Source organism: Filicampus tigris, chromosome 15, assembly GCF_054856515.1.
Source record: "Filicampus tigris isolate MCC_2025a chromosome 15, RoL_Ftig_1.0, whole genome shotgun sequence".
In the NCBI taxonomy this organism is placed as follows: domain Eukaryota; kingdom Metazoa; phylum Chordata; class Actinopteri; order Syngnathiformes; family Syngnathidae; genus Filicampus; species Filicampus tigris.
This window is the reverse complement of record NC_141231.1, coordinates 17075874-17098661: the sequence shown is the minus strand read 5'-3', so window position 1 is coordinate 17098661 and position 22788 is coordinate 17075874. Positions and strand designations below refer to the sequence as shown.

Sequence of the window (22788 nt, the reverse complement as noted above, 5' to 3'; positions counted from 1 at the left end):
TCTTAAATAGTACAAATACCTTTTCTAGTTGCCATCAAATTGTCTGAACATCATCCGCATTACATTTGAATACTAATGAGCACAGGGCTGTTCCAGCTGGATGGCAGACACAGACCGTCTCACATTTCTTGAGGCTCTCAAGCAAGGTGGCATGGCTGGAAGAGGAGAAGGAATGTAAACACATGAAATTTGAATTTGCTGAGTATGCTGTGAGAAGTTACACTGCCAACGTGGTGAATGTAGCACCACTATGCCAGAACACGACACCGCAATGCAAAGATTTGCAGGATCTCAACTCGCACAGTTTTTGTGCTCTTCTTAAAACGCAGGAGTTGACAATTGGAAATAAAAGTAGTACTGCTTTCATAGCATTCTGTCTTTCATACAAGTTGCTGCATGAATATTGCGCTTTCTCTAGTCTTAGATGATGACTGGGCCAGGACGACAGCCATTGCGAGTAAAATCATTTTTCCACTTTCTGTTTTTTTTTCTTTTTAATTGTCCAAGACGTATTTTGCTGATCTTTTGGAAAATGTTCAAGTATTTTTCCAGCCGTTTTGAAAATATGTCCAATACATATGGTTTCAGTTGCAGATTTAGGTTTAATAGGATAGTTGTCTACTGGCCTTGGAGCACGGCTGTCGTCTATTTTGATGGTATTATGTTTCCTGAAGTCCAAAGTCCTCACCCTGTTTGACTAAAACTGTCACATCATCATATTTTAAAATGTAGCTCACTCCAATCTACGCCCATTTACGGCAGCACCTTTATGTGACCAATGATTTGATTCCGGTAGGCCCGCTGCCATTAGATGAGCCAAAAATAATATCTTGTGTTGATGAACGTTTATTTTATCATTTAAAAATTGATGTTCAGCTGAGCAGCCTTGTTTGTGCCAAAAATTGAAACTGTGCTGCAGTTAGTCATCTTGAGATGTTGGCAAAAAAAAAAAAAAAAAGTCATCTTGACAAATAAACCATTGTGTATGAGAGCATAATATGACTTCACTTGATTGAATCCTGTTGCATGTTTTATAAACAATTTTTCTGAACTAGAAAAGAAAAAAAAATCCACATTAAATGGTTTCAAATACTGCAATTTGGAGTCTTGTGTAACATTTGCTAAACCACTGCAATGGACATTAATGTAATACTGCAGTGAAAGTTGGGAAAGTCAGTGTCACTGAATCATGAATGAACATCATACAATTAAAATAAAACCACAACACATTTTCGGTAAACCCATGCTCCTAAAGTTGCATTCAAAAAGCTACTTCATCAAAGAATTACATGTGTGTGCTTTGTGATTATTATTTTTTTTTTAACAATACATATTCCTAAGAATAAGATCAAGCTACAACAATAGGATGTTAAGAGAAGAGAAACATACACCACAGTCTATGTGAAAGTTAAAGACAGAAGTTATTTTATTTCATTTTTTTTAAGTTTACATTTGAATGTAGTTAGCTTAGTTTTAAACTTGTGTCAGAAGGGTGTTAAAAAATTGCTGAGTGAACTGCATCACACCCTAACATTACATATTTGTTATTATTGTTAAAACATGAACCTAATCATGTTTTAACAATAATAAATTGGTCAATGCCTAAATCATGTCCTAATGTCAAAGCTTATTTAGCTTAATTTTGGGACCAGTCTAATAGACAGCTTTGTTGTAAACTTGAAATTAGATTTGGAAGTAGAAAATAATCACACTTTTTTATTTGGTGTAAAATTTCAAATTTTACAGACTCATAAAATAGTAGCCAAGAGCCCTGTACAAAGCTGCAGATAAACATGTTAGTCTTTGCTCTTAGTCATGATTATACCTTCTGTGTCTTTCCAGATGCCAGGTCTTTTGTCCAGTCCTGGAAGTCTGACAGTCATCTGGTTTTTATCTTGGTCACTGTGTCTCAGTGGTGCGCAGATTTGGACCAATGAAGGTAAGACACACTTCTAGTACATTTACTCCTCCCCTGATCATAAGGATGTGTTTAAAAATACATTTGCAAAGGCACTACACTATACTCACATGCAAAAAGCGAGTTTTGGACCTATTTTGGGTGCTGTTGACCCATTTCAGTTAAAGAAACTGCCGGAGAAAAGGGGGAGGAAACTCATTTAGCATTTAGAATCAATTAACTGGTTGTACTGTATGTTTTGTCTTATGGGAAAACACCATGAAACACTGGCACATTCGAAAGAAAAACATTTTGCATGTTGTGCAACTGCAATTTGATTCTCGTTTTCCAAACATTTTAGTCAATTTTAAATTCACATTTTTGTTCAGTTAGCTCTTCACAAAAATTCTATTGTTGTGTTTTTCCCTTAACCAGAATCTTGGTAATCTGTTATTGAGAAATTGACGTGGCACATCTTTTTTTCTCACCGAGACATTTTCCCTCTTTTCTTAACGTCCCTCCAATGTTTTCCTCCCTTTGTCTGTTATCTGAGCCAAGTTGAGGTTAAATTATTCATTTCATTAATAAGAATACTGGCCCTGAGCCCATTGAGTAAAACTGTTACAGTTTTTTTTCCTTCCCGTAACCCTACACAACTCCTTTTTTGTCTTTTTTTTCCTGAGCTTTCTTGACCTGATTTCAACAAAGACATGCAGCCTTTCTTTCCACATAAGTTTGTGTGAAACTTTATTTGTGTATGTGGAGGCATGAGCTTAAACGCATATGCATGTGTTTTTTTGTATATATACAGTATATGTGTGGGTACTTGTCCTGTGCTGTGGCCCTTTTGCCGGAGGCAAAATCAGATATGAGTGGAACGCTGCGGGCTTGGGGAATAATGTGCTTGACTGCCAATAAAACATGAATACACACATTCAAACCATCCAGCTCTGTACAATCACACACACAAATACACAAAAATGCACATGCACAACCACAGAAACAAAGGGTAGAGAGTGCACTATCTGTGGGTATAATCAAAAAATAATCTGATTTTATTTATACACATATATATATATATATATATATATATATATATATACACGACTGACGTGTATGAAAAACACAAAAATGAAACTCAGGCCACATTGCAAGTTACCAAGTAAGAAAATGCCCGCTGAATGGGCTCGGAGGTTTGAATTAATTAAAGTGTGTGTGCTTAGCTCTGTGCTGCCTGTCAAATATTTTTCCACTTGAGATGTGCCGTAAAAGCCAACTTTCATATCAAGTAGCAATCTAAACACACGCACACTTTATACTGAAGATATTGTATCCACTTGTCAAACTGCTAAATTCAACACAAATATTTGTTCAGGTATACACTGCACTTAGTTTGGCACCAAGTCTTGCGTAACCTCCAATTGAACAGAAAAAGAACATCTTTTGACCATGTCATAAGTGGGAACCTTTTCATTTATTAAACGTAAGTCAAGTGACTTATGAACTGCAACTATTTTGGAATAGGCATTGTTGGCTGCTCCATTGATAGATGTCGCTGAGGGTGAATGAGAAAAATACTCTGTGATTTGGGGCAGAAGTAATTAAATTACCTTGCATGCTGTGCTGAGTTTTTGTAATGCAGTCAAATGGCCTGCAAGTTGGACCTATTTATATGCCAATAAAAATCCCACCTCTGCTTGAAAAAAACTCCGACATTTTCTCAAACCTGGACACAAAGTACTCTGATGTGTGTGATATTCTGTAATTTCTCTGTCCTAATTAATGAAGACAAACATAGATTCTTTGTGAGACCCAAAATGCTTCTGACAATAATGTTCTTTTTTACCATTTAATAAAAAAAAAAAAAAGTGATGTACATGTCTTTGTGCGCCCTACAAATGACTCGTGAACAGTCCAGTCTGTACTCCACCTTTCTCGCATATCCAGCTTTTCCATTACCCTGAACAGGACAAGCAGTAGGAAAAAGATTGGTGGCTAATTAAGTGCTCATTTTGGCAATCGTTGATCAAGGAACAATTGTCCAAAGGCTTACAGTAGCTATACTTTTTCAGAAAATTGTGGACAATATATACGGCCACTGTGACATCCCATCTGCAACTTTTTGTGAAGACGTGTGTCTGGACAAAAACGTTCCGCATGTTCAACAACAACAACAAGCCGCGGCTCAGTACCAAACATCTCCAACTTCAAAAGGCTAAAGAGGACGCTATTCGGGGTAGTGATTGCACTGTACAAACAGGCCCGAAAGCAGCTACTTAAGAAATTACCATTGACAAGAAAAGCTATGCAAATAAGCTGAAAAACCAGTTTTCTGCACATGTTTTTTTTTCAGTTTTTTTCACAACCTCTTTGTGATGTGATGATTCGGAACGGGACTTGAGGTGGCTCTTCAAGTAAGAAAAGACAACAAAGCGGCTGGGCTGATCATGTTTCTCCCTCCTGCCTGAATGTCATTGATGACCAGCTAATTCCAGTATTTACCCAGATATTCAGTAGATGCTTGGAGCTGTGTGAAGTCCCATTCTGTTTCAAACGCTCCACCATTATCTGAGTCCCAGAAACCTGCACTCTTGGGACGGATTGTCACCAGGCCTGTTGATCTGACGTCTGTGGTCATGAAGTCCTTTGAACGCCTCATGTATAACAAGACCCCTACTGGACCCCTGCCTACCGGGCAAACAGGTCGGTGGATCACTTGATCCTGGAACACCTCGACGGACTGGAATACATCGGATGCTCCCGTGCCGAATTCCCGAAGTTTGGCAGACGACACCACAGTCATCGGCCTCATGAATGACAGAAACGAGTCTGCGATCTGGCAGGAAGTGGAGTGGCTGGTTCTGTGGTGTGGCCAACACATCCTGGAGCTGAAGCCGCTCAAGACCGTCGTGATTGATCTTGCGTTTAAGGAAATGTCTCCTGCCCCTCACACCGTGCAACTGCCCTGTATCAACCGTCGAGACCTTCCGGCGAATTACTGGGTCTCATAACCTGAAGTGGGGGACCAACATCAACTCCATGCTGAAAAAGGGCCAGCAGAGGATGTACTTGCTGTGACCGCTGAGGAAGCGCGGCATGCTACAGGAGCTGATAAGGCAGTTCTACGGAGCAGTTAGTGAGTCAGTCCTATTGTTCTTCCATCACAGTATGCCGTGGTCATCGGTATCCCCACGACCCGATCTTGAGGACTTGCACGCTGCAAGAACTAAGACAAGAGCATGTAAAATTCTCTTGGACCCTCCACATCCTGGTCACCACCTCTTACCGGAAACATTCAAATAGCTTTTTTTTTTCTCTCTCCTGCATTAATCTCGAAACAGTGGACTCATAATTCCATGGTGGCATTTTGCAAAATTCTGCCAATTTTCTTAAAACATTTGGGTCAAACAGTTTGGGTAAAAGATGGGTAGTTTTGTACAAAACACCCCCAAAATTGGACTGTTTTGTACAAAACAACGCAAGAAAGTGGGTCAAATTGACCCAATTAGATCGGTCCATTTTTCACCCAAAATTTTGTTGTATTTCAACCCAACTGTTTTTTAGAGTGCAGTTTTGACCGTATTACCATATTCATTATAGTAGCTTCGGCACTCTGAGTTATTGCATCATTTGCACTTTCATTGTAATCACCGCACTACTAGTCACCTTGCTTTACGACTCGCTGCATCATTTTCGCAGCTGTCATTGTTCAATACTTCCGCACAAATTTCATTCTTACATTGCTTCACGACTATCTTGTTACATCCTAAATGTTGATTTTGTTAAAGTTTCTTGTTGCTGTGATACTAGAGTGGCTCAAATTACCAGCGACAAATTCCATGTGTGTTTTCTAAACATAATTAATAAAGATGATTCTGATTTAATGTTATTCCTTACACTTCAGTGGCAGTTTATTATTGTGTCAAAGTGGCCTTTTTGGATACTGATTTATCTACTTAAATGATCACATAGAGAGGCTTCCAAAGAAGCTGAAACACTTAGAGCCATGTCATTGCTAACGAGTAAGTCAAAGTCATTTTAGCTTGGTGCCTGAAGGACCACTAACCTTCTTTGGTTATGTTATTGTGTCCCGACTGTAAACTGTGACACATACATCACGCTAATACAGACCACGGCACCACAAAATATGACTGCTAGCAGGTCAGCCAGACAAGCAGAGTGCTTTAATATTTTATGTGTGATGTCTGTGTTTGCAGTTTCGGACGTGCAGTACGGGCGCTTGGACTCGAATGTGACACTGGCATGTGGGAAGTCACAAATTAAGTAAGGAATTTAAAACATGCGTTTGCACCATCATGTTGTTTGCATTTCTGTTTTATAACGGGCATGTTTTCCGGCTAAGGTAAACGGGATTCTTTGCTATTGTTACAGTATCAGTGAATCAGTTTGGAAAAAGTGCACGATGAAAACAATTTCATGAAATTGCTTTTGTGAGAAAGAGCCAAACGTAGGTAATGTAGTCAATTACCAGTGCTGGCTTCAAAAGGACTTTTTTTTTCTTCCCCTCTGCTCTAATAACCAATGTTCTCAATTAATCCCATCATCACCTTGAAGGAATTCTGTAATGCTGCAATTTACATGAATGCCTTCTATTTTTCCCTCTGGGGAAAAAAAAACCCACAGGGCTTTAATTACCTTTGCTCCGACTGATACCGTCCTGTGTTTTTGATGAACTCTTAAAGCGCACTACGACAGACCAGACATGGCATCTGGAAGTTTGATTTTCAAAGTGCAGTTTGAAAGAGAAAGTAGCGCTGATGCCCACAATCATTTCTTTTGCGCAGTCTTCCCAAGCCTAATAACATGTTGCCCCAGTAGGATACCAGTGGTGTGGCATCTCGACGACAGCCAAGCGTTACCATGGCACAAAGTAACATCAGATGGGTCCTTAGTCCTGCTGCACGTCAACCTTTCAGCCCAGGGCAACTACAGCTGCTATGACAACCACGGGTTGCTCCTTCACTCCATCAACCTCAGACTGGGCCGTAAGTGTTGTCTTGTCATTTAGAAAGTGGCCTACTTCACTTAAGCAGTCCTGTGACACCTTGGTCTCCTCTCAGCTTTTAATATCCACAGTGCTCTTTTATTCAACAAACGACATTTGTGTTCTAGTCTGTCTAAAGGTTTTCATTGTTCATCAATTTTGAAAGCTTGCTTGTGTAATTGCAACAGTGGTAACTTGTAATTGCACCATTGCCACTGGTCCTTGAAGAAAACCCGTGTTATTTCCACCACAATGACAAAGACTCCACTTCCTGTGACTGTCTCTAAAAGGAAATGGCTTCCTAAGTGGCCTTCCTTTGGAAGGAGAGGATTTCTTTGTAGAGTATATGAAACATGAACTACTACTTTTATCTCAGGGATAATACGACCTCTTAAAGTTTGTGTTAAGAACTACCTTTGACACGTGTTCTTCCAGATCCCCCTGGGCTGCTTAGCATTTCCTGTCAAGTTCCTAATCACACTCACGTTCGCTGCTCCTGGGAAGAATCAGTGAAGACCTTTCTTCCAGTCGAGTACAACGCCTCCCTCAGGTGAAAGGCAATTACTGCAAATCAACGCGATCTGAAGTGACCACTCGATTGCAGTGTTGTTGGTTGTGGACCCTTATAAGTGTTTTTTTTTTTTTAACTGTTTGTCATATCAGCCATGTTTTGGTCTATTTTCAAGGGGTAATGGCCAGGCCTGGCAGCCTTGCCTAGTGGACGCAGTCCACAAGTACTGTGATGTAGAGCACCCATCCTTCTGGCAGACAATCCACACGCTTAACATCACGGCCACAAACGCCCTCGGGTCAGAGTCAACGGCTGCTCGGTTTAAGTTAGATCATCTCTGTAAGTATGTAGATTTAAACTTTTTTTTTTTTTTTTTTTGCGGGGAGGGGGTAATTAATTAGCGTGTGTGCCCGTCCGTCCGAGGATAAGCGGTATCGATAATGGATGGATGGACCATACAATCTTCTTCCACTGCTTTTATTTCAAAGAGCCTGTTTGGCTAAAAGCTTTCCTGAAGAAAACTGACGTGTGTCAAAAGAAAACAAACCTATAGATTCGAAGTAAATGCGTCTCTACTTTGAATGTTTGCAGTCCTTTGCTTCTCCAAACACTTTTTCTGTCTGTCTTTTCAGTGAAACCCGATCCTCCAGAGTCAGTGTTGGTAAATGAGGAGGAAGGGTTTCCAACCAGGCTCAATATCGCATGGAGCTTTCCCTCCTCGTGGCCACTTCATGATGCTTTCCCTCTCGTGTTTCACATAAGATACAGGCCACATGGATCTCAATACTGGTCAGAGGTTAGTAAGGGGTCATGTATGTTTACATAATATTCAACAGAGATCAGATAATTGGTAATAGCTTTTTCGAGTACTTCCTGTGTTGAATTCAAGACCCGTCTTTAGAGTACTTCTGTGTTATTAACTCGCTCACCTTTCTACATTAGGTTTACTCTGAGGAAAGTCCAGTGGTGATTTTCGATGCCTTGGCTGGACACTCTCACCAGGTTCAAATCCGAGCAAGGGACGAGTTGGACGCGGAGAGCCAGTGGAGTGACTGGTGTCCTCTGCGTTATGGCCGGCCCTGGGAAGGTTAGAAAGAGATCAGTCGTTTTGGCTTTATTTAAAGAAAATTGCAGTCTGTCTCAATAAGAAAATTTATGGAAAACTTTTTTTTTTTATAAATGTCATTCATTTAGGTCAAAAAGTGAAGCTCATATTTTTTACGATAACGACGGGTTAAAAGGACATGTTCTATATGTGTGCTTTCAGCTGCCTCAAATGGGCAACATTGTAGTGCTTTTCTGCTTCATCTCTGCACAGCGCCCCATGTGACACTACCAACCAATCAAATTGCTTATTCTCTACGAACAGTTCTCCTGCCCAGGATTTCCATATTGTAAACGTTTATTTTCTCCAAAAAAGCGGCAAAACTAGGCGACTTTCCGTTCAAAAGTGTCGCTGTAGTGCCGTATATCGAGGTTTTTCTCCCTCTCTCTGTCTCCACGTTTGAGTGACATAGAGCCGTAGTGGGCGTGCCGTGACTTTTGGCCCTGCACTCTGAGGTGAAATAAATCTGGTTTCAGTCGAGCCGCAGCGACCATGACAACGGCTTTGAGATAGCGACGGTCTTACTGGGGCCGCGTTTCACTCAGTATTTCATACTTGCCCCATTGCAGACACAGGAAATATATGAATGAGAAAAACTTAATTCGGAATTCAGCGCTATTGAAGTACTTAAAAAAAAAAACTAGTCACAGTTCACCAACTTAAGAAATGTGCACATTTTATAAAAAGCAATTAAACATATTTTTGATTAAGAAATTCGGTTGGAATAGACCTAAAACATATTTTCCTGTGTTTAATGAATGTGACACAAGTTTTACCTTTTTGAATTGAACTATTACAGAAAAAACTTTTCTACAATTCGGCTGCTCCTTTATATGCAGTGCACACGTCGGTTAAGCCGCAGAAATGTGTTATTTTTGTCGTTGTTGCTTTTTTACGATTATGAATCAAATGAAGTGAGTTCATTTAGGATAGCATATTACCAGTGATGCTCATGCTTAACTTTTGGTCTCCGCTAATTCCTCTTGAGAGCACGTGGGACACTTGAGTTGAGCAAGCCTTGGCGTCGACAGCAATTGACATATGTATGTGTTTGTGTGTTCGTCCTGCAGACCCTGCCACATCTGAACCCCCAGAGGATAATTTACCAGACTATGTTTTCCCCTTCAACACCAAGCCAGAAACCTCGACTTCAAAGTCACTTAGTAAGTCTCTTGAAATGATAAACGCACGCTCATTTGCAATATCAGCGCAGTGAGATAATGACACGGCTGACCGTTGAAAGAAGGTTCGATTGGACCACAAGTTAAAACTCTTGAGTTTGAACGAGATCGGACAGATCGAAGAGCGTTTTTTTTTTTTTTTTTTTCCGCAGCGGGCAGCCACCATTACTGGCACAATAATAAGGCATCATTTACTGTTAGTACAAATGGCTTGTACTGGTCTTACTGCCCAAATGACGTATAATTTCGCCAAAATGTACCTGCGAGCTGTCATTACTTTCTATGGTATATGGACTAATGAAAAAGTAAATGCACGAAAGCTGTTCCATTACAGAATGCACCAGGCACGTTGTTGCCAACACGCGTTCAAAAAGCGCACACGCTAAACACACACGTCGATTTCTAAACACACTCGATGATACACTCAATTTTGCAGAACTGCATCTGCGAGTGATTAGAGCTTCGAAATGTTTTGTGAACCAGATGCATTCTCTTTGTGTGTTCTTAGTCGGTCGGCCTCCATCAGTCCACGACCACAAGATTTTTTGATGTGAATTTGGCCTCACTTTGATTTGTATTTGTGTACTTTGTGTGGGGATGTTTACTCTGTGAGCGCTGTAAATATGAATGTAAAGTAATGATAGCTCATTTAGAATGAAGCGCATGCGCACATGCGCGTGTCCTTCTGACAACACGTGCTTATGGAGTCTTCAGCTACTGCATTTATTTGTCATCTCGTCTCTTCCACCGTCGGTCGTCTGATTCTCATGATCTCTGTGACGCTGGCTATGTTTTTTTGTTTTTTTTTTAACTTGGCCCTTCTTTTCCCATGAAACCCCAATCTTTCCTTTCCAGAGCCGGTTGTGCAGGATGACGGTAATTTGGGATTGGTGATTCTGCTGGTTTTGTTTGCCGTGGTTATCATAGCCACTGTCCTTTCCCTCTGCTTTGTGGTTTGGTAAGACATACTTGCAAACACAAAACACCCATTTGAACCATCGCAAAATGAGTCTTTTTGGGGTTAAATGTGAATTGTTACTAGTTCATTGTTTTCTGTTTGCAGGGTGAGGCAGAGGCGGCGTGAACATGTGACCAAACAGGAGCTCACCTCAATGGTCAAAATGAAGTCCATGCCAGTTTGATGTGAGACACCCCCCTCTTAGCCTTGTTGGAGTATATACAGTAGTTGCCTGTTGTACTGCATATTAAGGGAGACACATTGTGCAATTTCTTTGCAAATTAATCAAAACAGTTACCGGGTGTCATCATAAAAAAAGTCAGTGACATGCTTTTGTTCTAAATGAGCCGCAGCTCACCCCGCTGTACTTATGCCAGTGCAAGTATGTCTTTGCGTAACCATGACCACCAGGGACAAAGCTGTTTTACAGCAACCGGGCACCCACGAAGACAGTAAATACATCAGTTAGGTTTTCACGTGTGGAGACTGCACTTCACCACCCCGAGCTGAATTCAACTTTTCAATTACAGTCGTGTGCGGATGCGTGCATGTGGCACATGCAGCGGATACTCAACAAAGACAAATAACCCGTTGCATCACAGTGACAACTATTTGTATACAAGCAATTCAAATTCTCTTTAACTCTTTTAATGCCAGCCATTAAAAAAAAAGAGAACTTTTTGAGTGTCAGCCATTAAGGAAAAAAAGATAACTTCTTGAGTGCCAGCCAATTTAGAGCATTCTGACAGATCATTCACAGAATATTGTGGTTTAACACTATGTACCGGTTAACACAAATTAAAGATTAGACTCTCTTCTTTCATCACAAAAAAAAAAAATTAATACCTTGATTTTTTGGTAATCAGCAGAAAAACATGGGTTGGTTTCACCAAAACACGCAGAAAACAAGCCCTATGTAGGAAGATATATTTCATGCATAACGAGGACTTTGAGGTTAATATTATTTTTTTCTTTAGTGGTGCCTCAAACATCCAAACAATCCTTCATTAAAATACCAACAACAATGAAAATGTGCTTTGATGGCAAAATAATGCATTTCAATGTATCACCAGTGTAACACATTTTCATTTGTCATACTTAAACTATTTACGCGCTGCTTAGCAGCAGTAGTAGTAGTATTTAGTAGTGTGTGTATATAATGTATCTATGTATATATATGTTTGTTTGCGTGTGTATGTACATACATTACGTATGCTCTGGAGGGAGTTAACACAAGTCTCGAATAACATCACAAAAAGTCACAAGATTTGTTGCTCACCGCATTTTTTTCTCCATAAAAGTTGCTAACTTGGCTACAACTGTGCAAGCTTGCTTCGTCGCATGCGCTAGCTCCGCCCCCACGGCCATCATGGTAATAAATAGTATAATATGTCTTCTTTAAGTAAAGCAAATAGCACATCACTGTCATACTCGTCCGCAGGAATAAGACGTATAATCTCTTTCTCCTCCTTTATGTGTTGCTGCACGTTATCTGAATATGATCGCTTCCCACACGTGTGGTTGTGCGTCTCCTCAACTTTGCCGGTTTGGGACATAGTTGTGGATGGCTAACATGGCCTCTGTGGTGACGATAATTATAAACTTAAAGGACACGCTGTCTTACTCTAAATCCGTTGGCGAAGTTTAAACAAGTGCCACGGCAAACAAACAAACAAACAAATACAGAGGTGTTGAATACAATACGTCCCATGGCAGAGTTTTTTTCACCGCATTCATTAAATACCATCAAAAGAAATGTTTCAGCAAATCCAGTCCATGTGCTGCCATAAAAAGCACATTATGGGCTTGTAAATATGTCCTCCACTCTGTTATTTACATCTGGCAGTGCTTACTGATATGATATATGGATGTTTTTAATGTGGCCTTCCTTCTTCATCCTCCTCCTCCTCTTTCTCCTCCTTTCAGGTTAATGTCAAACATCATCTCCTTCTCAGCCCGTTCTAGGGCTCCTCTGAAGAGTCGGCCATCATGACAGCATGCTGGCATTCCATATTCAACGGCCACATAGGAACCCGAATCCATATAAGATCTGCGATGACACAAACGATCTCACCCATGTCCCCTCTTTCAAATAATAAGATGGCAAACTGTCAGTTGTCACGTCCAACTACATTTCCCACAACGCATCTGCAGCACGGGCCTCCTGGAGGATCTTTTCTCATCCCCCTTCAGGTTATTTCCGTTGTCATCAGTGACGTTGCCGTGCAGTTGCATGCGCCCGTTGCAACAGACAGACTCAATGCTGTGAATGAGTCGCAACGTTTATCTGGCAGCAATGAAGTGTCAAAGCGGCCTGAAGAAGCGCAGCTGACAACAAGTGGGCAACTTGGAGTGTCAACACGTCATGTATTACTTTGGTTTTTATGTTGCATGGTTATGTTCCCTTTTTTTTTTTTTGGAATGCCTCTTTGTTGTCATCCATCCATAGAGGGCGTCTAAGTGCGTGCCACACTTGGGTTGACATTGGGATCCAAACTTTTACAAAGGCCTATTCACAACTCACCAACATTATGACAACAACCGCAAGCGCAGGAAAATTACATCCAAATAAATATGGTAATATTTAGGTGAATCTGTTCATGATTATTCTGATTAGTCAGTGGAAAGTGCAGCATTTTTTAAACAAACCCCCAAAACATTTCATCCAAAACAATGGTCACTGACTGAATTAATCATTGTAAATGTATCCTTGTTGGTTTTCAGCAGTTTATGTAGCAACTTAGAAACATTTCCCATTCTGGGTGAACAATTTGGAGGCATTATGTTTGAGGGATGTTACAAAGTCATTTAAATTGCATTCATAAGCGTTTGGATATCAACATGAGCGTGATCCTTTGGGAAGCTGCTGCCCTGAAAAGAAATCCCAAAAGTGTTTGTAGAATGCACCTTTGGCTCTGAACAGTGGTTGAACAAGGAGCCTGTTCTCATGATATTTTTTCGTGGATTTTGTCAAAGGTTATGCATTGTCATTGCAAAATTCGCCACCATTTTTGAAGTAGAAATTCAGAGGTTCCACTTTAAGTTTTGTCCAGTTTGCAACTGAATTGCAGTTCTTGCGCAGCTCACCGCTGTCTTTGACACGGGCTTCTTTCGAACATGACGCACAGATTCTCACCATCGTTACTGACAAGCGGCAGACCGAAGTTAGCAATGTTCTATGTTATTTTTTTAGAATATTTTTTTATGAATAAGGCGACAGTACTGATGAGAAGGCCTACACTACAGCAAGTGAAGAGGGATCTATTTCCTTACAGCTTTGAAGAGAACGGAAAACAAATATGTATAATATGGGTCGGTTCAAAGTCGTCGCTTGACCAGTCGTATTGTGGCCATGTGGTCTGGCAAGATAGCGGTGACCACGGTGTCCATGGTAACCTGCCAAGAGCCAATCCGTCTGTCTGTCTGCGCTTGAGTCCGAAATGCCTGCGATGGTCGGTAAACGGTAATGACTGGGCGGGCAGTGCTCTTGAAAAGCCCCCAAATACCTCAGTTTGTTTAATATTTCTTTGTTCATTTCTCTCCTGTGTTTGTGTCCTCAAGACGACACTGTGTTGTGATCCAAAGCTGTGCAGTCAACGACTGACTGACTGACTGTGTACGATGCAGCAGGAACACACGGCGCATAGCTGCCAAGCTAGTTGACGACTACGTTTTCTCAAGCTAGCCCCACATAAAATGCACAGATCCAGTTGAAGCTTTGTTTTGGTGTATTATTGTATTATAGCACATGTATGTCGTGAAACACATTTCATGATTATTTTTGTATGTACATAACCAATTTGGGATAGCACAAGTTAGCCCAGTCTGGTGTTAATTGTAGTTCATTGGGAATTCGTAGACATTGAAAAGAAACAAGTCATACTATTTAAAGAATTGGCAAACTATTTGAACTGTTTTAAAGTGGAAGTCAATCCCCCAAAAATTGTCTTTACAAGAACATGTTTTATGCAGCCCTACTAGTTGAAACACGGCATTCTGATTAATATTGCGTTGGCGGAATAAGAGTAAGTAAAATCCACCCGTTTTTGTATATCTCAGGGGCGGCCATTTTGCCACTTGCTGCCGGCTGAAAATGACATGATGGCTCAGGTACGACCAGTCATGGCTCCGCTTCCAAAAACTGGTGAGCCGTGATTGGTCGTTACCTAAGCAACTTTGATGTCATTTTCAGTTGACAGAAGTGACAAAATGGCCGTCCCCCTGCGATGGCTAAAAACGGGTACGATTTTGCTGCTTAACTCATATTCCACAAGCGCAATATTAAACACAATGGCATGTTAGATATTGTTGCAAATCATTTGTTTGGATTGACTTCTTTCATTACCGATAACAATTTTAAAGAATATCATTGAGGATAATATATCCATAATAATGTCTATCTTCCCAACGTTCCTGCTCAGTTATATGAAGCTGTTTCGTTATTGTGTTAGAATGAACATTCAGATCACTTTTCAATGTCATTGCAGTTTTTGGAGTCAACAAGTAATTTTTTTTCTGACAGTATAAATATATATATTTATTTTAGCATTCTGTCTGGAGAAGATATTTTAAATTTCATATATCAAAGAAAAAAAATCCCCATCTTTAAAAAGTGGTATGGACCGTGAAATTAAACGTTTCAAATAGTTTTGGAATATTGTTTCATTCCAGCACATCAACATTTGCATTTTTGTATCACAGATTTATGTAAATTAGAACCTGTATCCATTGTCCAAAGCAGTTTTATGAAAGTAAAACTGAGCTAAAAACACCACAACAAACACTATTAGGAATATTTTTTTTTCCTGGAGTTAAAAGACACATTTTGATAATACAATTACTGTACAGTTTCTTTGGGCAAAGTGCAGTATTAGAGACTGTCCGTAATTCCATGTGAGCCTTTTCCTAGTCTCCATGGAAACCTTTCGTCGTCAGTATGTGATGACAGGAGCCTAGCTGTTGCTTGTACGCTCAGGCATCCATCCTCAGATGTACATAGTTTTTTTTTTGTTTGTTTGTTTGTTTGTTTTTTGCTTCGTTGTTTGCCAGATATCACCATAAGCTGTTATCAATGCCCTTGTATGTTTCTGTAAAAAATAAATACTATTTTATCACAACAGCAGCTTTAGGGCGCTTTTTGTTTTGTAATTGTTCATGGAAAAAGCCACAACTTGTTAAGTGATGTGTGGTATTGTGTTTCCTGTAGCAAAAACACCGTCAGGGACTTGTTTATTGAGAATAATAGTGCATTACATGGCATTGTGTTTCCCTTTACTTTTGTTACACATTGAAAGCAAATCGAAACAAACTCATTATGTGCAAAACGGACTTCAAGTGTCTGACTGAAAACAGTGATAAGAGGTTTGGCTCAAGACGAAACAATAGCTTTGTATTATGTACAACGTGACCACCAAAAAAATATTGTTTGTGACGACTAACTTATTAAACAAACAAACAAAAAACCAAATTATTGTACAGTACTGCTGCACACATCGTAAATACACAACCTATATCATTTTCAGGAGAATGTCTAACTTGGAGCTATTTACAACTGAATTTTGATGTTTTCTCAGTTCTTGAAAAGAAACCAATTCCATTCCACCTTAGGTTATTTGTCGCCATCTAGTGGAGAAATTAGGACAACAGTCTTTTCTTGGAATAGTAAAACTTATTAAAAAGGACAAAAAATAGTCACATTCAAACACTGTCTCTACAAAAGTCTTTTAAAGAATTTTACATATGATGAGGTAATGATTCAAAGTTATAGTTGTTATTTATAAGGAGCCATTTTCCTCATCAGTGTAACAATAAATAGCATAAAAGGGGGTTTCACAATTCTAATGGAAATAGTTTAAACTTGTAACTTAAAAATCTTTAAGTTATGCTAGTCATGTTAAATATTAAAACGCACAGCCGTTTGCATGTGAATTGTGCAAAAGTAATGGTTCCACTATAACTAGAATAAAGCAAGTAAGGCGTGACACTTAAGACATTTGTTTGTTTAAAGTAAATACTTGTTAGAGACCATGTAGTTGTGATCATGTACAGTCAGTTTCTACTGAATAAATATCATCAGGGTGAAAGTGCACAAACCACCTTACAGGGCTGTTTAAGATAGGAAAGTAAAACTTCCAGTGATTGGCACTTATTTACCTGGATTTTGTTCATAGTTTCCCCCTTCCATCGATCAACTTTTGTCCACCGGCCAACCCGAACGTGGTCTACACATCAATGGCGACTCCGTGTTTGGTGGAGATGACATCTCTGGTTCCAGTCAGGTACATGAGCACGGAGCACAGGTGAGGAAGCGTCGCTGTGGTGCTGACGTAAAGCCAGTAGGGGAGCGGCGCCGTGTTCCCCAAGGGACACACCCACAGGCCGCGGCGCACGGCGTCCCGCACGTGGTGCGTCGCCATGGAAATGAACAGCATCCACGGCAACGAGCACCAGGCGTCTTTAAGGCGTCCAATCCACATGAGGAAGCGGAGGGACAGGCACAGGACGGGGATGAGGGAGGAGCAGTGTAGCGGAGGACGCTGAGGGAGGGAGACGGCGGCCTGCGTTAAAAAAAACAACAAAAAAAACATTAGTGTACATTTAGTCGAGAATTCCAAAACCAGACGTTTGACTCCGCATATCACAAAGGGCACCTTGAGTGACAGCGAGCCGGCCATGTAGAAGTGGTCCAAGTCAATGATGGACGCCAGCAGACCCGCCAGCAGCACCTCGTAGACGTCGCTCTTCTTCCGCAGCCCGATGACCACGGCCCAGGACCACAACCCCACGACGGCGTGCGTCCCGTTGTCCAGCGCGGCGCGCATCCACAGGTGATGCTGGACGAGCGGAAGCTGCAGGGCGTGGTCAGCCGCCACACAGAACACGCCCAGGCCAGCCGACGCCAGCAGGGAGGCGGAGCTGAACGTCTGCAAAAGGGCCTGGGCCTTCTCCGTCTCCACGGCAAGGCTGAGGGGCACGGGAGCGCCCTCTCCTCCCAGGCTTACGCCCAGCAGTGGGGAGGAGTCCAGCTTGGAGTAGAAACCTTGCATGTTGATGAACAGCTGGGTGGTGGCCAGACAAACGCCACTGAAGGTCAGCAGGACTAGGGCAGACTGCACAAATAATCATAAATTGCATAGACTATTTATAATATTGAGAGAAAAACAATTTGCCGAATAGTTTGGAACGCTACGTACACAAGTCATTACATTCCCATTTGGGAATTTACAATGTTACGGTCTACAGGCAAAGTTACTGTAATAGTATAAAGTAGACTACACAGACAATTAGTAGCTGCATCGGAGGAGAACCAGAAAAATACTTTCAGTTTTACTTTCAACTGTGCACACGGTGCATTCAAGGACCACCACCAAAACAAGACATGTTAAACGCAGATGAAAACACCTGATTTAAGAGAACACAAATGGTGCCAATCTCAAACTACTGGTAATACTTTTATTGTTTTTTTTTACTATTTATTATTACATTCAGTGATGTATAAAAAATGTAGTATTATCTCTTTAATTAATTTTTAATTATAGTAAAATTAATCAATAATCGAAATACATAAATATTCGAAATCAGAATTAATTATTTGCATTATCAAAATAATCTAGGGCGACAATTAACCTCTTTATATTATTAATAATGATTGAATCGTTATTCCACACAGGTGAACAGTGAATTGAAAACAATCAACAAGATAAAAAAACAAAAAACGAGTTGAATGACACATACTAGAAAGAAGTCTTACTACCCAAAACCCCCCCCCTTTTTTTTTTTTTCTTCACTTTTCCGACCACATTCTTACTAATGATCCCTGTTTAACTACTAATTTATATGAATATCAATAAAACAATTATTTACCTGGACAAAAATAACACAAAATGAAACAAATTTGAAGACATCTCAGACTTTGTTTTGTTTGTTTAACATTGATTTGTTTGAACCCCATAAAATGTTATAAAAAAAAAAAAAATCCGGAACTCTATTAAATACAGCACCCACAAAAACAATTTAACTACCATCGTCTTACAAATGAAGCGTACATATCAAGGCATCCCCGTGGTTTTTATCCATCTTGTTATGACAAGAAGCCTATCCAGTTCACCTTCTGTCAAGTGACAGCTAGCTCAGAGCTAGCTTGCTAGCAAGCCAATTGAAGGATGCTGCATTGTGTGGGCTGACAGCAGATCCGGCTCTGCTAACGTCGAAGAAACACGTGTTCGCTTTCGCTTTTCGTCATTCAAACGTCAGAACATGACTGCATCTAACATACTATTTTAGATTTATTTCCCCAGCTGACAATAATAACAGGACACTCACCCCATCGTCTTGAACTGAAAGTCCAGCTGCAAAAACACACACACACACACGGAACCCGACTTCTTCGGATCAACAGTCGCAATCGGTTTACAGTGGATATGACTCATTAGCGCCCCTAAGCGGATGATTTTATGTAACTCTTTTCTACGTCACTGCATATTTTCATTTTCGATGCCAGTTCTCCGAATTTTATATTGATATTGTAGGCATGGCTCAGCATCGCCCAATAATTGCTGTTTTCCATTTTGTAAATATGATAATTGGAATAAAACCTCCAGAATGCAAAGTAGATTGTTTGAGTGTTTATTTACAGGAACACACGTTTATGTAGTCCACCATTGACCATCCGAGTATTTATTTTTATTGTATTTATTTAATTTTATTTTATTTTTCCCCCCAGGCCACCTGGAATGTATGCCGACAGCACTGTGTTGTAGTGGTTATCACTTTACCTCTGCGTCATAGTCAAGAGGTTCTCGGTTTGAATGTCTGATCAGGCTTCCTGTGTGGACTTTGCATGTTCGGCTTCTCTTTGCATGGATTCTATCCATTTTGGTTTCTTGTCACATTCGAAAATAGTGACAAAATGTATTTTTCGGGTCGATAACAGTAAAAGGGACGTTTTATATATATATATATATATATATATATATATATATATATATATATATATATATATATATATATATATATATAAAAATAATCACTAATTTCTTTTAAAGACATACAAAGAAGAATAGACCTATTTGTTTCAAAATTTGAACAAAAAGTGCAGGAAGCTCCCAGGGTCATCAGTTAAATGAAAATGTAAACAATCATACTGCTCCCTAAGATTTTTTACAGTAAATATTTTTCCAAATTTTCGATATAACCGCAATGTTAAACTTCCACTTGTTTTTGTTTTAATTGCAAGGAGTTCCCACTAAGTGCCATCAGCATCTCATAGAGTTAAGTGAATATCTAAATGAATAAATAAATAATTCCCTGAGGTTAACCCAGTTTTAAACCACAGATTCAAAAAAATGGAAATAAAACTGATTGAAGCCTATTTTCCAGCTGAATACAATAGTTTAATATTATTCTATAAAAACAAAAGAATACATGTCAGCTGGGATACTTGATCCCAGTGAGGAAAAACCTTGTGGAAAATGGATGGTTGGATGGATGCGTACAATTTCGGCGGCTGAAATTGATTTTACGTGACACGCTATACAGTAGGTGTTTCAGCACCATGGACAGCACAGTTAGAGATTTTATCTGCTTCCCTCTTCTGGCTGATGCATTGAAACATTATTCCCCCAATGGGAAATGTACTCACACCAGATGATATTACAAAGATAATGCAGATCTTTAGGAGCGGTATTTGTTGAACAGCTAAATGTTGCTTGCTGTGAAAAAAAAAAAAAAAAAAAAAAACACCACTGTCTCATACTGACTGGATTCCGGCTATAAGGTAAGCATCATACTATTAGGCATGGCACATGGCATATTCCAAAAATGTACAAACGTGCAGCGTCCATAATGGATAGTAAAACCACTCATTGAAGAGAACAAAAGGCATGCCCGAGACTGAAGGATAGATTGTATCATTCAACTATTTATCAATGGAAGGTCAAAGCAGTCATTAGAGCAGAGCGAGGCTGTCAGGCTTTTTGATGGCTTCCCCATGCACACACACACACACACACAACACACAACACTCACACACAGTAGATCTCGGAGGTTAATGTGGATCACATCTTGGCCTCAGACAAAGAGCGTGGCTGACCATTTCAATTGGCATTTAATTAAAGCCGGGGCCCGAATGCCAGGTGAAGAGTTCAATCTGTGCTGGCTTCTTTCGGAACTTGTAATGAGACGTATGGGGGGCAACTGTGAGAAACGGCGAACAAGTGAAGCGACGATGAGGCTGTGCGGTGCTCTCAACACATTTTGAAGCGAGTGATTAGCTGGTGTAAAATGATGACTAACAGCAGAGCAAGGGGGGGGGGGGGGGATAATGAATGATATAAAAGGCACAAAGATGAATGAGTGTATCAACCCACACAAATACACACGCACACTGAGAACACCAGCTGACAGCTGTTAGATGGTGTATTGATTTGTCCTCAGTCTCCGTATTGGCCTGCCAGAACTTGTCAGAATAACGGAGAGAAGAGCGAGGTACTTTTAAAGCGACAGACATGCACAAGGACCCGCAAAGGTGAAGAGAGACCAACGATCTTTTTCTCTGCCCTTTGTCCCCAGCAGACTTGGGCGAGAGGCGGATTGCACCGTGAACGGGTAGCCCGAAAAATTCTAAAAGGTGCAAGACAAACAATCATTCACATCCACGGACAATTTAGAGTCTTCAATGAGTCGGCAGAAAACGCACGCTAGCGCGGGGAGAACATACAAAATGCCTGAGCAGAGATTTGAAGGCGGGGCCTGTCGACGTGCTAACTCTACTCTTCCGACACACTGTCCGGTTGTTTAAGTTTCTGCTTTTTAAATCAAATAAGGCAAAGTTTTAGGCTGATGTTGCTATTAATGTTCATGGCTCAATCAAACCTCACCTGTTTTGTGAAGCTGGGCCATGATTGGTCATTAGCTGAGCAACTGTGCTCCCATTTTCATTAGCCAGAAAATGGCAAAATGGCCACCGTCCGAGATGATTAAAAACAGGTGTATTTTACTGCTTAACTTATTTCCCACAAGCGCCACATTCCATAGGAGAATTCCTAGAATTCCATACTTGGAGTCGGGCTGCATAGAGAACATTTTATTCTCAAGAACATTTTTCGGTTGACTCCGAAGTTCATAATGTTAATAGTTATTATTTTGTTAGTTTTGCAAACATGTACAACTACATGGAATTACTATATAACGAAGCTCATTCTAAAATGTGGGTCTACTTATTGAGCTAAATCAGAATTTCTTTATTGTCATTGCTCCACAAGGTACAACAAAGTGGAGCAGACAATGACCAACAGGCAGATACAGAACGGAGCCCGCCAGGTCGCCTTTCGCCGATGAAAAGACAAAAAAAAAAAAAAAACACAGAAGGACGGGGGATGTGAAAAAAAAAAAAAAACAACAACAACAACCAGAGACTCAGCTCACGTGTGGGGAGCGCAGAAAAAAACCCTCAACAAACAGGCATATATTAACAATAAGACAGAGTGGCGCCACAACAGAGGAAGTGAGACGGGTTGGGGTAGGAGGACGCCAATGAAAAGGCGTCGATAATAGGACTGTTCATTGTGTTCAGTAGGTTCGGTTCGGCCGGACCGTACTGCAAAAATGCAAGTGACAATCTGCCACTGAGGAGAAGGGCAGTGTTCGTTAAATAGAGCAGGGAACAGGTGAGACCAATGAAGCTACTAATGAGGTATGCCACGCAAAGGCATAGGAAATTGCTCACCGGAAATGGCTCTACAAAATAAAAGCGTGACAGGAAATGAGCTGGACATAACACGCTTCGTGTGATCATATGTGAGTGCGTGAATGAGGTAACCAAAATAGTAGAAAAAGCTCCCATTAGGATGCAGCGCCGTTCGATACCAATGAATACGACAACCACAACAGTAGACATATTAATATTATTGAACATGTCATGGCAGAATTTTTAAAAATGCTCACGTACAGTAATGCATTTTATGTTATTTTGAAGGCTTCTTTAGGAAGACAAATTGGGAGTGAGATCACACACAAACATGAGCAGACTGATCCACTCAACGTGAATTGAACTCACCTAAATGTACACTCGAACCTCTGCCTCTTGTTGAGAAGAAAAATGCAATGATTCCGTCTTGGTTGCGCTTTTCGAA

At 40.4% G+C, this 22788-nt stretch overlaps 2 protein-coding genes across 5 annotated transcripts in view; one reads left to right on the top strand and one right to left on the bottom strand.

Annotated features, from left to right (window-relative positions):
* il11ra (interleukin 11 receptor subunit alpha) overlaps window positions 1-15779 on the top strand; it is a 34101-nt gene extending 18322 nt beyond the window's left edge. Inside the window, exons 2-12 of one of the 2 annotated variants that reach the window (XM_086053186.1) lie at window positions 1843-1939; window positions 6115-6181; window positions 6737-6903; window positions 7338-7452; window positions 7589-7752; window positions 8046-8209; window positions 8356-8500; window positions 9589-9681; window positions 10555-10657; window positions 10763-10842; window positions 12584-15779. In XM_086053186.1, the coding sequence (XP_085909312.1) occupies window positions 1843-1939; window positions 6115-6181; window positions 6737-6903; window positions 7338-7452; window positions 7589-7752; window positions 8046-8209; window positions 8356-8500; window positions 9589-9681; window positions 10555-10657; window positions 10763-10841 (1194 nt within the window). In that variant the 3' untranslated portion in view covers window position 10842; window positions 12584-15779. Of the gene's footprint in view, window positions 1-1842; window positions 1940-6114; window positions 6182-6733; window positions 6904-7337; window positions 7453-7588; window positions 7753-8045; window positions 8210-8355; window positions 8501-9588; window positions 9682-10554; window positions 10658-10762; window positions 10843-12583 lie in introns of both variants that reach the window. The other variant, XM_086053185.1, reaches the window with a different exon arrangement.
* A 90-nt stretch (window positions 15780-15869) lies between these two features.
* On the bottom strand, window positions 15870-21618 carry tmem267 (transmembrane protein 267). 3 transcript variants are annotated; one of them, XM_086053188.1, is made up of 3 exons: window positions 21535-21618; window positions 17308-17766; window positions 15870-17214 (listed from the first exon to the last, which is right to left on the bottom strand). In XM_086053188.1, the coding sequence occupies exons 2-3, from the start codon at window positions 17701-17703 to the stop codon at window positions 16879-16881; spliced, it is 732 nt and encodes a 243-aa protein (XP_085909314.1). In that variant the 5' UTR covers window positions 17704-17766; window positions 21535-21618; the 3' UTR covers window positions 15870-16878. The 3 variants fall into 3 exon arrangements, with proteins under 3 accessions (XP_085909314.1, XP_085909313.1, XP_085909315.1); XM_086053187.1 differs by lacking the exon at window positions 21535-21618 and adding an exon at window positions 18980-19075; XM_086053189.1 differs by lacking the exon at window positions 21535-21618 and adding an exon at window positions 18765-18891.
* Between the last annotated feature and the right edge of the window lie 1170 nt (window positions 21619-22788).

Coding starts and splice junctions, on each gene's coding strand:
- tmem267 (XM_086053188.1), bottom strand. CDS start 17,703: ATGCAAGGTTTCTACTCCAAGCTGGACTCCTCCCCACTGCTGGGCGTA. Junction 17,215..17,307: donor CCGGCTCGCTGTCACTCAAG/GTGCCCTTTGTG, acceptor TTTTTAACGCAG/GCCGCCGTCTCCCTCCCTCA.